The sequence below is a fragment of the Myxocyprinus asiaticus genome, chromosome 50 (genome assembly GCF_019703515.2).
Source record: "Myxocyprinus asiaticus isolate MX2 ecotype Aquarium Trade chromosome 50, UBuf_Myxa_2, whole genome shotgun sequence".
Taxonomy (NCBI): Eukaryota; Metazoa; Chordata; class Actinopteri; order Cypriniformes; family Catostomidae; genus Myxocyprinus; species Myxocyprinus asiaticus.
The window spans coordinates 8,531,961-8,550,117 of NC_059393.1; the positions used below are offsets into that span (position 1 = coordinate 8,531,961).

General features: G+C 34.8%; 1 protein-coding gene across 1 annotated transcript; it reads left to right on the top strand.

The window, feature by feature from the left end:
• The first annotated feature begins 153 nt into the window (after positions 1–153).
• LOC127439038 (cullin-associated NEDD8-dissociated protein 1-like) lies at positions 154–18,086 on the top strand. Its single transcript, XM_051695056.1, has 15 exons — positions 154–296; positions 4,424–4,567; positions 5,103–5,257; positions 9,237–9,360; positions 11,551–11,807; positions 12,044–12,149; positions 12,307–12,443; positions 12,820–13,106; positions 13,195–13,336; positions 13,732–15,234; positions 16,167–16,262; positions 16,508–16,677; positions 16,807–16,971; positions 17,259–17,366; positions 17,783–18,086. Exons 1-15 carry the CDS (start codon positions 229–231, stop codon positions 18,005–18,007), a joined length of 3,687 nt encoding a protein of 1,228 aa, XP_051551016.1. The 5' UTR covers positions 154–228; the 3' UTR covers positions 18,008–18,086.
• The last annotated feature ends 71 nt before the right edge of the window (positions 18,087–18,157 follow it).

Sequence of the window (18,157 nt, forward strand, 5' to 3'; positions counted from 1 at the left end):
CGAGGTTCCATTTAGTTTTCTGTCTCCTTCATGCACTTTACATGTATTCCAGCTGGTGGCGGCAAAGCGCTTTAAATCAATGGCACTCAGCTCTATTTATAACTGTCTGACAGTGTCATGTTTCCCAGTTTGTCCAGGCGCTGTGATCTCCATTAAACTCAACTTGTATTAATTTCAACATCGACACTTTATTCCTGGTTCCTTGTTGCTGTACTTTAAAAAGTCAATATGTCGAACTCCACATTTTACATTTCCAATTTATTGGAGAAAATGACATCTACTGACAAAGACTTTCGGTAAGACAGTGCGTGTTATAGACGCATGTTTGGGCTGAGGACACGACTAATATTTTTCAAAATTGATCAATGGCAAAGCAGTCGCCTGCAGCTTTATAAACAGTTCTAAAAAAAAAAAAAAAAAAAAAAAATTCAGACTGTTGTGATACTTTAAAACTCTTACTGCAAAAAGTCAACTTTCAATTATTGTCTGGTTCATAGCTGTTAAATATAAACTATAGAATAGACATAACACTGATTTTAAACCTACTTTAAATAACTGTTGTTGACATGTTGATACAGTACATGATTTACTTGTGTGATAGATGATGAGCTCTTGGGGTGCATATAGACTATTCTATTCTATCGTACTGCTGTGTTCTATTCTATTCTATTCCATCTGTTATTCTATTCTGTTGTTCTGTTCTATTCTATATCATTATGTTGTTCTATTCTATTCTATTCTGTTCTATTCTATTCCATCTGTTATTCTATTCTGTTGTTCTGTTCTATTCTATATCATTATGTTGTTCTATTCTATTCTATTCTGTTCTATTCTATTCCATCTGTTATTCTATTCTGTTGTTCTGTTCTATTCTATATCATTATGTTGTTCTATTATATTCTGTTTTGTTCTGTTTTATTCAATTAAATTCAATACTATTCTATTCTATTCTATTCTATTCTATTCCATTCTGTTGTTCTATTTTATTCTATTGCACTGCTGTGTTATATTCTAATCTATTACGTTCCATCTGTTATTCTGTTCTGTTGTTCTGTTCTATTGTATATCATTATGTTGTTCTATTCTATTCTATTTTGTTCTGTTCTATTCAATTAAATTTAATAATATTCTATTCTATTCTGTTCTATTCTATTCAATTCAATGCTATTCTATTCCATTCTGTTGTTCTATTCTATTCTATTCTATTCTATCATTTTGTTGTGTTTTATTCTATTCTATTCCATTACTTTATTCTATTCTGTTCTTTTATGTTGTTGTGCTTTGTTTTGTTCTGTTTGATTATGTTGTTCTATTCTACTCTTTTCTATTCTGTTCCACTCTATTCTATTCTATCGTACTGCTGTGTTCTATTCTATTCTGTTCCATTCCATCTGTTATTCTATTCTGATTGTTCTGTTATGTTCTATTTGATATCATTATGTTGTTCTATTCTATTCTGTTCTGTTCTATTCAATTAAATTCAATATTATTCAATTCAATTCAATGTTATTCTATTCCATTCTGTTTTTCTATTCTATTCTATTGTACTGCTGTGTTCTATTCTAATCTATTCTGTTCCATCTGTTGTTCTATTCTATTCTATTCTATTTTGTTCTGTTCTATTCAGTTAAATTTAATAATATTCTATTCTATTCTGTTGTTCTATTCTATTCAATTCAATGCTATTCTATTCCATTCTGTTGTTCTATTATATTCTATTCTATCATTTTGTTGTTTTGTTCTATTCCATTATTTTATTCTATTCTGTTCTATTCTTTTATGTTGTTGTGCTTTGTTTTGTTCTGTTTCATTATGTTGTTCTATTATATTATTTTCTATTCTGTTCCACTCTATTCTATACTAATGTACTGCTGTTTTCTATTCTATTCTGTTCCATCTGTTATTCTATTCTGTTGTTCTGTTCTATTCTATATCATTATGGTGTTCTATTCTATTCTATTTTGTTCTGTTTTATTAAATTAAAGTAAAATCTATTCTATTCTATTCCATTGTTCTATTCTATTCTATTGTACTGATGTGTTCTATTCTATTCTGTTCCATCTGTTATTCTATTCTGATGTTCTGTTCTGTTCTATTTTATATCATTATGTTGTTCTATTCTATTCTATTTTGTTGTTTTATTCAGTTAAATTCAATACTATTCTATTCTATTCCATTCTGTTGTTCTATTCTATTCTATTCTATTGTACTGCTGTGTTCTATTCTATTCTGTTCTGTTCCATCTGTTATTCTATTCTGTTGTTCTGTTCTATTCTATATCATTATGTTGTTCTATTCTATTCTATTCAGTTCTGTTCAATTAAATTCAATACTATTCAATTCAATTCAGTGCTATTCTATTCCATTCTGTTTTTCTATTCTATTCTATTGCACTGCTGTGTTCTATTCTAATCTATTCTGTTCCATCTGTTATTCTATTCTGTTGTTCTGTTCTATTCTATATCATTATGTTGTTCTATTCTATTCTATTCTATTCTGTTCTATTCAATTAAATTCAATAATATTCTATTCTATTCTGTTCTATTCTATTCTTTTATGTTGTTGTGCTTTGTTTTGTTCTGTTTCATTATGTTCTATTCTATTATTTTCTATTTTGTTCCACTCTATTCTATTCTATCATACTGTTGTGTTCTATTCTATTCTGTTCCATCTGTTATTCTATTCTGTTGTTCTGTTCTATTCTATATCATTATATTGTTCTATTCTATTCTATTTTGTTCTGTTTTATTAAATTAAATTCAATACTATTCTATTATATTCCATTCTGTTGTTCTATTCTATTCTATTGTACTGCTGTTTTCTATTCTATTCTGTTTTGTTCCATCTGTTATTCTATTCTATTGTTCTGTTCTATTCGATATCATTATGTTGTTCTATTCTATTCTATTTTGTTCTGTTCTATTCAATACTATTCAATTCAATTCAGTGCTATTCTGTTCCACTCTGTTTTTTCTATTCTATTCTATTGCACTGCTGTGTTCTATTCTAATCTATTCTGTTCCATCTGTTATTCTATTCTGTTGTTCTGTTCTATTCAATGAAATTCAATAATATTCTGTTCTATTTTATTCTGTTGTTCTATTTTATTCAATTCAATGCTATTCTGCTCCATTCTGTTGTTCTATTATATTATATTCTATCATGTTGTTGTGCTTTGTTCTGTTCTGTTCCATTCTGATGTTCTATTCTATTCCATTATTTTATTCTATTCTGTTCAATTCTATTTTTTTCTATTCTGTTCCACTCTATACTATTCTGTTGTTGTGCTTTGTTGTATTCTATTTCATTCTGTTGTTATATTATATTTTATTCTATTCCATTCTTCTATTCAATTATATTCTATTCTATTATGTTGTAAATTATTATAGTATATTATGTTGTTGTGCTTTGTTCTATTTTATTCAATTTGGTTGCTGATTATATTCCATTCTATTCCATTTTAATGTTCTGTTCTATTCTATTCTGCTCTATTATATTATATTATGTTGTTGTTTTGGTTCTAATCTATTTAATTCTGTTGTTCTATTTTATTCAGTTTATTCCATTCTTCTATTTTATGCTATTCTATTATTGTTTTCTGTTCTATTCTATTCCATTGTTGTGCTGTGTTTTAGTCTATTCCATTCTTTTATTATTGTATTCTATTATATTCTATTATGTTGTTGTCCTTTGTTCTGTTCTATTTCATTCTGTTGTTCTATTCTATTTGATTATTTTGTTGTATCTGTTCTATTCTATTCTATTCTATTCTATGCTATTCTATTCTATTTTACTAAATCATTAATCATCATTAAATAATTACTCTAATTACTCCTACAGAATTCAGTTTCCAATTTAATGTTCATTCTTAACAAACAGTTTTATCAACTTTGGATCTGAATTTAATGAGTTATCCTCTAACAAATCGTATATCATGTACCATGGTAATAACATGTTTTTGGACATGGTATTCTTAGAAATACTGTGGAGTGCCATGTAACTACAATGGTACATGAATATGGTAATCATATGGTACTTTCATCTACAGTGGTATATCAAAGTACTATGTTATTACCATCTAATAGCTGCACTATGGTTCCGCCACAGTGCATTTTAGAAAGGGCCAGATTTATTTATAACATTTTTAGCTGCTTATATTATTCTTAATAAGACAGTTAACATGTTTGCTGTTGTTAAATAAAACTAATTATAATTAATACTGTAAGTTATAATTAATAAGTTTCATCTGTATGTGGGCCAATATCTAACTGACATGGAATATACCAATAAAACCAAGTAACACAATAGTCAAAGTGAACTTCTCAGTTCACTTCTTCAGTGTTCATCAGACATGTTGAATTTGATTAAAGTGAAGTACATGAAAACTGATGCATACTATGGTGTAACTCTGATTGCTCTGAAGGTTTATGGCTGCCAATGATCTGATGATGGAGCTGCAGAAAGACTCGATCAAACTGGACGAGGAGAGTGAGAGGAAAGTGGTGGCCATGCTGCTCAAACTTCTCGAGGACAAAAACGGAGAGGTGCAGAATCTGGCCGTCAAATGGTAAAACATAAAAGTTTTGCAAACTTTTTACAAAGTTCTTGTTTTACAAAATTAGCATTGACTGTACGTAGCAAGGATTTATGACAATTAGGCTAGAATTTGTAGCTGGTAGTTGACATTAAATACTTTTGGAAGTCGACATGTCCTGCATGTGCCATGCTAAAAACAGCATCTTACTTATTATTTTATAATTATTAGGCATGCAGCTTATAATAACTGAGGAATTAATATATATATTTTTACTTAAAATAAAATAATTTGTCACACCGCAAGACCTACACACTATGAGCATACAGTATGACAGCTACCCAGTTGAGGTTTCATTTAGGCCATTATTGAGACAATTTCCAAGCTCAAGAATCAACGACAAAATATGGTAGAAAATATACTTTATATATTGGGGTTCCTGGGTTGATTGAGAGCCTGGGTCGGGGCATCCCTGCATCTGTAAATGTTGAAAATCCCTGATGTGTTGCATTTCAGAGCAGCTTTAATAGTTTCTGTTATGGCTTTTGATTTATGATGGTCTATGTAGTCTTGGTCCTCTGGTGGGGAAAGTGAAGGAGTGTCAGGTAGAGACAATGGTGGACACTCTCTGTTCCAACATAAAGTCCAATAAAGAGCAACTGAGAGACATTTCCAGCATGGGTCTGAAGACTGTCATCGCTGAACTGCCCCCATCATCTACAGGTACCATTTTGACATAATAGAGACATATTGAAAATGATGTCATCATTTACTCACCCTCATGGTGTTCCAACTAATGGCAGATGGAGCGAGTGTTCAGTAAACTTGTTCTGAAACAATCACTATTTCTGCATTTCAGTTTGCCGCAACTATTGGTGCAGAAATTACACACTGGAACTTTAAAAATATTTACCCTCCTAAGACCCGAGCGTGACTGCTGTGTGCATTTTCCATTTCCCTTGTTGATTTGTAACTATTAGCACCTAATGAACAAGAAAAACAAAATATTTTATTAGAGGAAATCGTTTTCCTAAAATTTGATGTCCACGAATGTGGACAGCAGGACTAAATTTGTGAAATTTTAAATAATACCAAGCTATAGAAAGTCAGATATTTTCATCAAATTGTTTATTATGTTTCCATGAGTGTTGGTTATTCATGTTTTTGAGATGTTACAGTCATTACAGATGATTTTCTATAAAGCTGAATAAATAATTCTTATTCAAAGTAATGGCCAGCATCATCCAATCACTGCCAACCATGTTAAAATCAAATTTTGCATACTACAATTCTGAATCTATGTACTGTTTATCATTGTCCCATTTCTGCCAAACATGTTGAGTGGTCCAAACATCATCTGCAGCCTGAATTTTTGGTCTGAAGTTTGGAGTGTATGCACTTCAGATTGTCAAGTCAAATGTATTAGTATAGCGCTTTTCACAACAGACGTCGTTTCAAAGCAGCTGTACATGAAATTATGCTGTAACAGAAATGAATGAATATAATGCCAATATTAGTTATTTATGTTTAGAACTATTATTGGTTTCAATTAGTAAACAAATTAAGTGTTGTGGGTCAATGGTTAAGCAAAATGATTTTGTATGAACTATACGTTTTAGTGTTAAAGTCCTTGAAGACATCCTGAATTAACTGAGGAAATACACGTAGATGTATTGTCCTTTGATTTTGGCCAATGAAGTCTTTTGTTAGTGGTTGATTTATTTTCTGTGTAGATCATTTTTTTTAAGAGAGTGTTGTCCCTCCTTTGACCAAGTTGATATAGGTATCATCCAGTGAGGAGCATCACAGTCTAGCTGGAAAATTATGGCAGGTCATTTTGGTGAACTCCATCCTGAGCCCATGCTCCAGACAGTGGCTCATGAAGAATCCCATGTGTTTGAGTTTGCATCAGTTCATCCTCTGAGAAGTCTGTCTTAGTAGACTGAAGTGAAATCTGGCTGGCACATGCTGCAGTTGATCATCATCACTCAGCGACACAGTGGGAGTTGAACATCAGGCAGGACCGGAGACGGATCGGAAACCTCGATATAATCCCGAGGTTTAGACAGGGAAAGAAATAGAATAAAATTAGTGTAGATGCTATTCACTTTAAAGCAGGGTTAAAGAATAAGAGAAGTGTTTTCAGTTCCGGCAGACCTAACTAAAGCAACATAACTATGAATTGAGGGATAAATTAGGTGTATGCCTGGCTGAATAGATAAGTCTTTAGTCTAGACTTAAACTGAGAGAGTGTGTCTGAGTTACGAACAGAGCTAGGAAGCCATATAGGAAAATGATCTCCATCCTTTTATGGATTTTGATATTCTCGGTATTGTTAACAGGCCAGAGTTTTGCGATCTTAGTGAGTGTGATGGATTATAGCGTGATAGAAGGCCGCTTAAGTAATAGCTAGACCATTCAAAGCTTTGTAAGTAATTAACAGAATTTTAAAATGAATACAAAACTTAAAAGGTAGCCAATGTAACACCAATACCTTGGTTCTAGTTAGCACTCTAGCTGCTGCATTTTGGATCAATTTTGAACCAAGTTTATTTATTAAACCAGTAGGACATCCACATAGTAATGCATTACAATAATTTAGTCTTGAGGTCATGAATGCATGAATTTGTTTTTCGGCATCAGAAACAGATGTGTCAGCATGTGTTATGTGTTAACTTAGCAATATTTCTGAGGTGGAAGAATGCAGTTCTGCAAATATTAGAAATTTGTTTTTCAAAGGTTAGATCGCTATCAAATATAACACCGAAATGCTTTGCTGTAGACGTTAACGTTACAATACATCCATTATATATATATATATATATATATATATATATATATATATATATATATATATATATATATATATATATATATGTATATATTTTTTTTAGGTTTTTGTTTCAATAATTATTATCTCTGTTTTAGAGTTGAGTTGAGTTGAAGGAAATTTCTATCCATCCAGTCTTTGATATCATTTATACACTGTTAATTTGGAAAATTGTGACATTTTGTCAGGGTTTGAAGAAATATAAAGTTGGGTATCGTTGGCATAACAGTGAAACTAATTCCATGGTTTCTGATAATGTCTCCCAAGGGAAGCATATATAAGGAGAAAACCAGAGGCCCTAAAATTGATCCCTGTGGCACTCCAAACTTAACTTTAATTTGATCTGACAGTTCCTCATTTACACAGACAAAGTGGTAAAGGTCAGAGAGATAGGATCTAAACCAAGCTTGTCCACAAATGCCAACATAATTTTCAAGCCTATCCAAGAGAATGTCATGATCTATGGTGTCGAAGGCAGCACTAAGACCTAAGAGCACTAGAAGAGAAATGCAGCCACAATCAGATGATAGGAGCAAGTCATTTGTAACTGATAAGTACAGTCTCTGTACTATGATTGGGCCTAAATCCTGACTGAAATTCTATAGGATGCTCCCTTGCTCCCTATTTAGTGAATGAATGAACCTCCGGTGTGTTGTCTGTCTGCACTGGTCTCAGAACAGTTCGAAATTAACCTTATTTCCATCCTAACTCTTTATAAAGCCTCTGAAAGCAAAATGTTTCTTTTGGATGAACCCATTGATTCTCGATGTGAAAATGCACAGTAACTATACAGTAGGAATGCATTTACTAATGTTAATGAATAGAACCATATTGTACAGTGATAACAAAATAAATATAATAAAATGTATATTAAAATGAAGTGAAATGACCCACAGATGTGTTAATGTTGAAAGTTATTCAAAATAACTAACATGTTTTTTCAACTTTTGAGGGAATAAGGTCCCAATTTCCACATATGTGGACATCAAGTTTATCAGCATGCTGACGCGTGAAAAGTAATGAATTTTTAAAGCGGTATATTAAACGAAACTAGAGATGCTAATCTTTACAACCAAACAGGTTTCAATGAAAAAACTTAAAGAGGTTTCTTAACAGAGGCACTTATGCTGGCGCTGCGCCCGTAGAAATGCTTCACGGAAATCAACATCATGCTGTTGTGGCACGTGACGCGGTACACCAGAAGTTTAACCCTTAAATGACATTCTAGAGTGTTGTGAACAGTATTCAGTCAGTGTGTATATGTGTTGCATATAGTAAAGCCAAAATACAATGTCCACACTTGTGGACGCGGGGTCGCACGAGGTTAACAGCTGCAGGAGAAAAGTAAAAAACAGTGATAACACACATGAAATTCTCACCAGACATCAATGAATAATAAATGTGGGAAATTTTGCTATATTAGTGGCTGATTAATAACGTTTTTGGGTTGTTACTAAATAAAAAGCTTTATGATGTAAATAATGAACATTGGACATTATTTTTGCTCCCCAGCCATCTAGATAAGATAGCAGTGTTTAATGCAAAATTTTATTTTACGCTTACCTTGCTTGGCAGATAATGTAATTGGAGACTGACTTCACTGTGAATTCGGCAACGGTAGGTCGAAAGTTCTTCAGCAGAAATCAGTCTGTACTTACCGAAATTTGAATCACTGCCCCCAGTGGCCGAAGCTGGAAGTGTTGTTTAACAGATGGGCATTTGTGAGCTCCAGTTACCTGGTGAAATGCCACTGAGAGGTGCAAAAAGCAAGTTGTTAAGGGAGTTATTTTTAGTTGTAAAATATGTAATACAGTCAACAGGAATGCATATTTTATCAACTCTAACCCAAACCCTAAACCATTGTTGTTCAAGGTATGAGCTTTACAGTCAACGTCTGTAGGAAGATCACATCTCAGCTGATTGGAGCCTTGGGAATGCAAGACGATGTGTCCATTCAACTGGAGGCTTTGGATATCCTCTCCGATATGCTGGGCAGGTCAGTTAGTATGACTGAAAAGGAAGGTTACAGGTTCAATACAAGTTATTCTCTATTTACCAGAGAAAATAATTTCAGCTCATTCCTTAATTTGCACAGTGTACAAATCAATGTACAGTAATGCACTTACAATGGAAGTCTATGGTATAGTATTATATCCAAAACTTAAACAGTTTTTGCTTTAACATGAGACTAGTCAGGAATTAAGATTCGTAAATCTAATTATTTCGGTATCGCACAGTATCGTTGGGTGTTATCTGATTACAAAGTAGTTGGTTACTATAATCTAATTACTTTTAGTCAAAAAGAAGTTTAACACATTACAATTTAAATTCTTGTAATCATATTATGATTACTGACTTTCAGTTATGTTAATTACTTTAACTCTTAAATGTATGGTAATTTTCCCAACACTCTTACATATTCGGGTCTTTAAACATAATATATATATATATATATATATATATATATATATATAGATAGATAGATAGATAGATAGATAGATAGATAGATATATTTGATGTTTTATTTTTCATAAATCAAAGAGATAATGCAACAAATCAGGACAAATCTAGAACAGGATTCACTATTTTCACACTGAAATTTCATGAGATGCATCTGGCTGTCAAATACATATTGAGCTACACATAATACATAATCTCCACATAAGATACATATAAACTACACATAAGTTACACATACGATTCACATGTATTTTTTCAGACACTTATTGAGTCTAAATAGATGCACAACTTACATTATTTCAGTAGTACACCCAAATGACAATAGTCATATCATACTGTTCATGTGTTACACTTGCTATAGATTACTTCAGTATTGTTTCTACACCAGCTAGCAATGTCAAATGTAAATCAAGTCAATCAGCATCACCTTGAGTAAGAAATAGCATTTATAATATGTAATGTAGTACTCATTTCTCTTGTAATAAACAAAGAAATAGATATCCTATCCTATATGAAATAATCATAAAAAATATAATTTATGAGAGTGAGAAAACCCTATACACTTTAAGTATTTAAACTATTATACAGTATATATATATATATATATATATATATATATATATATATATATATATATATATATATATATATATATATATATATTACACTATATTTAAGAGATCGATTGAGGAATACTAAAGCTGTGGGCACAACTCCAAAAAATGGATGAGGTACAGGGTGTGGAATGAGGTCCGGGGTCTTTAAAGACCCAAGGTATGCATACATTACTTGGGTTTCTAAAACTATATTATTTCTGCAGAATACATTTAAAATTATGTTCATATGTACATCTGTTTGTTTGTGTTTTAGTGACAGCTGAAGGGACAACAAAAATAAAGGAGGAAATATAGAAATTATTATTTAAATTAGTTGAACGGAAAAAGAAAAAAAAACTTGTCTGTGAAAATTGTTTTAGAAAGTTACTTTAATTACTAATTTGTAAAGTGATTGTTTTCCCATGAGGTAAATATGAGGGTAATCTGATTACAATTTCAGAGAAGTAATTAGTTATTTGTAGTGGATTATTATTTTTTATCAACTTATCCGGCACTGGTAACAGCCTACAAAAGTAGTCCCACTGCTAAAAGGAGACAAAACAGCACATTTAGACAACAAAAACACACACAATTTTGTATGGAGGAATTAATATAAGTGCTTTAGCAAAAATACAAGCTACATATTACCAAATTAAAGGTGAACTCAGTTATTTTTTTAATAAGTTTTACTCCTAAAAAATTAATTGTAATTTTGAAACATATGAACAGAATCATGAGCACTCACATGAGATGAAGAGTCCAGTCATATCAGTAACCTTATAAAAGCTGTTTTATTCTACATGGGGAGGGTCCCCTCATGGGGGCTGCCATGTTAGGATCACATGATCAGCCAAATTCCACTTGCTTATTTTCAATATTCTCCCTGTTCTTGGACACTTTCACTCCTGGATTAAATTAACCATGGCTGACTGTGAATAGTGAAGGCATCTGTAACTGAAAACTAATGATTTTGAATGATGCTGCCTCCATGCCACTAGGTGCCAGTATAAGCCCAAGATGCCAAAAAAATAAATAATATATAATACAAATTTTAAAAAATACTGAGTGCACCTTTAAACCTTAAGACCTTTATTCTAAAATCATTAAATAACTTGTAATAATTTGTACAGGTTGAGCACTGCTCTGGTGAGCTTCCACCAGTCAATATTGGCCAGCCTCCTCGCCCAGCTCATGAGCCCTCGTATGGCTGTAAGAAAACGTTCTATCATCGCCCTGGGTCATTTGGTGCCCAGTTGCAGTCCCACCCTCTTCTCCCAGCTCACCGAACAACTGATAAGCGAGCTGTCCTGCGGACCGCCCACTGCCAACATCCGCACTTACATCCAGTGCCTGGCCACAGTCAGTAGACGAGCTGGACACAGGATAGGTGAGAGCCAACTTTATATTTCACAGCTGTTTGCGATAATTTGGATATCTATGATAATGCTGTGAGGTGCAGTATTTCTGTATTACCAGCAGGGGGCAAGAGTCAAAGAAACCTGCTAATTTACTGTGGGGGTTTCTGGTTTACTAGGGGGTTTCTGGTTAAAACCTACAAAAACATGTTTTGAAGTTTTTAAATACTACATTACATGTAGTTATATGTAGTCTTGTGATCTGAAGGTGACCACCTGGAGAAGATTGTTCCCATGGTGGTGAAGTTTTGTAATGTGGAGGACGATGAGCTACGCGAGTTTTGCTTTCAAGCTTTTGAAGCTTTTGTTAGCAGGTAAAACTATTTCTAGAATATTTGGTCTATGTAAAACCAAATATTCAAAACAGCTTACATGAATGTTTCTTCATTTTTATAAAATAAATTTTTATTTTACGCCTATAGTTGTGTAATTACATATCAGAAATATAGCCGTTTTTTGTTTTTTTTAAAGATGTCCAAAGGAAATGTCCCCTCACCTCCAAACAATTATCAAGTTGTGCCTGAAGTACATCTCTTACGACCCCAATTACAACTATGATGCTGCAGATGACAGTATGGATGTTGAAGACAGAGAGGATGAAGATCAGGGTGATTTGTTTGACCTTCCATTTACATTTATGCATTTGGCAGACACTTTTATCTAAAGCAACTTACAGTTCATTCAAGGTGTATGTTTTATCAGTTTGTTCCCTAGGAATCAAACCCATGATCTTGGCATTACTAGCACCATACTCTACCAGTTGAGCTACTGGAACAGGACTTTCATCATACTGCAACTTTAGGGGTTCTCACTCTTTGCGTCATTAATATTATCTAATTGCAAATCATTCTGAATGATCACTAATGATACTATACCTATGAAATCAAGTGTATCCACATGAAAAGGGAGACATACAACAACGTGTATAGATTACTCCATATACAGTGTATTCACTATCCTCTTCATCACACTTATGATCTTTAGAGTCTGATGATGAATACAGTGATGATGATGACATGAGTTGGAAAGTGCGGCGTTCCTCTGTGAAATGTCTGGAGGCAATAATTAACAGCCGCAGGGACCTGCTTGTGGAGCTATATGGATCTGTAGGCCCAACCCTGGTGTCTCGCTTCAAAGAACGGGAGGAGAATGTTAAGACTGACATTTTCTCGGCTTTTGTGACATTGCTCAGACAGACCAGGCACCCTCATGGTCCTGCTTTTGACACGGGGGCTAAAGAGATGTCAGCGGTCACTCTCTTGAAGAATCAGGTATGTTGAGCATGTTCATCACAAGTATTGAGGAAACCCACCTGTAGCATTTTGCGCATACTAAAAAAACTCTTACTTGCTCTCACAGGTACCAACAATAGTGAAAGCCTTACATAGACAGCTAAAGGAGAAAGGCATTAGGTGTAGACAAGGCTGCTTCAGCCTCCTAACAGAGTTGGCCAATGTACTACCTGGTCAACTAGGAGAGCACATGTCTACCATCATTCCAGGTCAGATTATATTACCATATAATGATAATGTTACTCTAAGATGCCGACTTGCGGTCCGAGAACGTGTAAACATGCTGGACAAAGCCGAACTGCAATCGCATTATCTAGGACTGTTAGTTCAATTTTGCAAAAATTATTTACGATTTTGAAAATGTTGAATCGAATATGACTTCAGTCCGACTCAAGCAGTTAAATTACATTCTAAAAACACAAATTATTGTTTTTAGTCTGACTGAAATCTAACTTTTAAAGTGAATGAAATATACTGACCGTCTACTGAGTTGCCATTAGGTCCTTTCACAGTGTTTTTCTGCAGAGCGTTTAGTTGCAACCAGAACTGACATATTAATTTTTGCATATACTGTACATTAATCTCAGATTTGATCTCTCTTTAGGTATTATTTACTCTCTAACAGACAAGTCAGCCTCTTCAAATATGAAGATTGATGCCCTTTCTTTCCTCCATGTTCTCTTGAGTAGCCACAACCCTGAGGTCTTCCACCCACACATCAATGTCATCTTGCCACCTGTCATCCAATGTGTCGAAGATCCTTTCTATAAAATCACATCGGAGGCTCTTCAAGTCACCCTACAGATTGTCAAGATCATGCGGCCACTGGATAAGCCTATCTCTTTTGATGCCAAGCCTTATGTAAAGAATGTATTCTCTTGCTCCCTGAAGAGGTTGAAGGCAGCTGATATAGATCAAGAGGTAAAAGAGAGGGCCATATTCTGCATGGGTCACATTTTGAGTCACCTAGGTGACCAGCTTGGAGATGACCTACAGCCCACCTTGCAGATATTTCTGGAACGGCTCAAAAATGAAATCACAAGGCTTATAGCTGTGAAGACTTTGACCCTCATTGCTTCTTCGCCACTCAAAATTGACCTAAGCCCCATTTTAACAGAGGGGATCCCAATGCTCGGATCCTTCTTGCGGAAGAATCAGCGTGCCCTTAAGTTAAACACAATAACAGCCCTGAATGTGATTGTCACGAATTATAGCGACAGCTTCAAGCCCCCAATGATAGAATCCATACTGAGTGAAGTACCTGCTTTGATTCAGGAGAGTGATATGCATATCTCACAGGTAGCGATAACACTCATTACATGTATGGCCAAGGTTTGCCCATCCTCCTTGAGCAAGACTTGGAACACAATCTTGCCTGAAGTGCTTAACTTAGTTCATTCTCCACTGCTACAAGGAGGTGCTCTCAATTCAATACTTGAGTTTTTCCAGGCCCTTGTGGGAACCAAGGCCAGCAATATGAGCTATAATGACCTCCTGAAAGCATTGAAGGGACCTTACTACGAGGCAAAGTCTTTTGACTCCATGTCTGTCCATAAGCAGTCCTACTACTCGGTGGCAAAGTGTGTAGCAGCACTGTCGACAGCCTGTCCCAAAGAAGCTTCTGTAGTGGTCACCAACCTCATTCAAGAGGTGAAGAACCCCAAAAAATCGGAGCCGGTGAAGATTCTGTCATTGCTGTGCCTTGGGGAAATTGGCCACTATATGAACTTTGAAATTCAGAAGGAGCTGAAGGGAGTCATTTTGGAGGCTTTTGGTTCCCCAAACGAGGAAGTGAAGTCTGCCGCATCTTTTGCCTTGGGAAACATCTGTGTTGGAAATTTAGGGGAGTATCTGCCGTTCATGCTCAAGGAGATCAGCAGCCAACCGAAGAGACAGTACCTGCTTCTACACTCCTTAAAGGAAATGATTAGTGCTCTATCAGCTGAAAGTCTTAAACCTCATGTGGAGAACATCTGGGCTTTGCTGTTTAAGCACTGTGAATGCGTAGAGGAGGGCACTCGTAATATTGTAGCCGAATGTTTGGGGAAACTCACACTGGTCAATCCATCAGAGCTTCTACCAAGGCTAAAAAAACAACTGTCCACGGGTAATAAGAGATTAAACATTATCTTGACTGTCCTCTGTAGATAATTGACTGTTTTTCCATTCACACAAATAACCAAAAGTGTATTGTTAAAATGTGCTTTTAATGGGTATGAATCATTAGCCACATTTCCACCATCAGGCCAAGTGGTTCTGAGCAAGTTAGCGTTACCCGTAGCATTTCCGCCTAAGCATGGTTCGCTACGCTATGATTACAAACCGTTCCTGGCCAGGATTTCTCAGCACGATTAGCTAACCATACTCAGAACAGAGAACTGTGCTGGTGGAACGGCATTAATGAAGTGGTGTCAATTGTAGTCACGACTGGTCACTTGTTTAGTCAGTCAGTCTAATCCTGATTTTGCAGCACCACTATGGAAAAAGAAACCATAACTGTGTCAACAAGCCTGTATCGGTCCAGAATGGCACTATTCAGCAACTATAACCTTTTAACCAGATCTGTAAAAATACCTATTTATTTAATAGAATTTGGAAGAGGAACAGATTTAAAAGGTGTTCACACTAACAGCTATTAAATCTCTGAAGGTCGGCAAATGTCTGCACTGTCCTACTTGACTACAGTATACAGCTGTATTAGGAGATGAATCATATGAGCTCTACTGTCTACACACTCCCATTTGTAGTCGGCACATTGTGTCACTGCTCATTTGCATAAAGTTCAATTCTTTGCAACCTTGTTGCATCCCCATCAGTATCTATTGCCTCAAATCTGCAACTTTCATTGAAAATGAATGACTTTCAACTGCTTTGTTGCTGAAAATTGCTATCAGTGACTTAGTATTATCTGATTCCAACATGGATTTGTAATTAGCTGGCATGTTTTATGCACATTTGTTTACCCATAAGATTATGACTGGGCTGCTCAAATATAAACAACAGAGATCTAATGATGTGATCACTTATTGTTCGTTTCAGGGTCTCCTCTTTCACGAAGTACAGTTGTAACTGCAGTGAAGTTCACCATTGTGGACCATCCCATGCCTATAGACTCCATCCTTAAAGGATGTATTGGTAATTGTCTATTTTACCACATATACAGTATATATATATATATATATATATATATATATATATATATATATATATATATATATATATAAATTAATGTACCTTTCTGTGCACAGTGACAGTTCTCTTGGTGAATTCATGAGAGATATCTGTATAACTACAAAGATGCAGTAAGACTTAACTATTATTGCTTACCACCACAGTCTTAAGCCAATTAACTAATGGTCTAGTTGCAATTCTGCTATTAGGTGACTTCCTGAAAACCCTCCAGGACCCTGACCTCAATGTTCGGCGGGTGGCTTTGGTCATGTTCAATTCGGCTGCACACAATAAACCCTCTCTGATTCGTGGGCTTTTGACCTCACTCCTCCCACATCTTTACAATGAGACACAGCTCAGGAAAGACCTCGTTCGAGAGGTAAAAATAACATATTAATTGCAATTGCAAATTAGAACAAACAAAACCTGCCCTATATATATTGTGGTTTGTGGCAATTTATTAAGATCTTATAGAAGTTAATAATAACATGGTTGAACCTTGTCTCAGGTTGAGATGGGCCCTTTCAAGCACACAGTAGATGATGGGTTGGATGTCCGTAAAGCTGCATTTGAATGCATGTACACACTATTGGATAGCTGCTTGGACTGTTTGGATATCTTTGAGTTTCTCAACCATGTTGAGCACGGCCTGCAAGACCACTATGACATTAAAGTAAGTGTATTTTTTAAGTTGGGGTCAAGAGGTATTGTCCCAGACTGTGCTTTTCTGTTGCCCTCAGGTAGGATATGAATTAAATCTAACCTTAATTTATGAAAAAGAATACATGGTAGGTTGCCACCTTACCCACTCCTAATAATTTAAATGTAATACTGAAACAGTATGTAACATAACAAGGGTTTAGAGATGGCATAAAGCAATGATAAACAGTTTCAACATTCAAAACTCTTATACTGACGTATATACTGCGTTTTAATATTTACATTTATGTTATGCTTCAGATGCTGACCTTCATTATGCTCGCCAGACTCTCTAAACTATGTCCATCTGCTGTGGTACAAAGGCTCGACAGGCTAGTGGAACCACTTAAAGCTACATGTACTACAAAGGTAAGATCTAACCTGATGATAAGAGTGTTAAAGGTGTGATCTAAGAACATATCATTCATGGCTGTACCAGAAAATTTACGTAAAATGATCTACACCCATTTGACCTTTTCTTTGAAGTGTCACTTAAAAATCATATCACAATGCTTGATGTGTCACTCTACACTAGAGCAATATGTAGCTGATTAAATATTTTTGAAGAGCATTTAGAAGAAATTTAGATATTCCCCATAAAAAAATTAATTTTATAACACTGAGATTCTATAACATTTCTCTGACTGTTCCAGGCCTAGAAAACAATTATAAATTTGATATTTCCAGGATTATCATGATTGAGAATCCTGAACCATGGAGTTTACCAATAAATTTGTTATGTTTTAATACTTAAGTAAATCTCATTTGATCATGTGAATATTAAGGTTAAAGCTGGCTCAGTGAAGCAGGAGTTTGAGAAACAGGAAGAGCTGAGGCGTTCTGCCATGCGCGCTGTCGCCGCCCTGCTGTCCATCAGTGAGGTGGAAAAGAGCCCTGCTATGGCCGAATTTGCCAATCAGATCAAAAGCAATGCAGAAATGGCAACCATCTTCGAGAGCCTTCAAGGAGACCCCTTAACAGGAGCCGTGGAATCCATGGACACTAGTTAGGGCTCTTAACTACAGTCACCCATTTAGTTTGGTTATGGAAAATGCAATGGACCTTTTACAATTTTGTTGTAAAAAAATAAAGACCTAAAAATAGTCAAAGCTTGATTAATTTCCCCACATTTGACAAACTATAAAACTTGTATCCATGGT

Excerpts from the sequence above, each read along its gene's own strand:
- LOC127439038 (XM_051695056.1), top strand. The coding sequence starts at position 229 with ATGTCGAACTCCACATTTTACATTTCCAATTTATTGGAGAAAATGACA. Across the intron at positions 11,808-12,043 it reads ACGAGCTGGACACAGGATAG|GTGACCACCTGGAGAAGATT; the intron begins GTGAGAGCCAAC and ends TGTGATCTGAAG. Across the intron at positions 16,263-16,507 it reads CATCCTTAAAGGATGTATTG|GTGACTTCCTGAAAACCCTC; the intron begins GTAATTGTCTAT and ends TTCTGCTATTAG.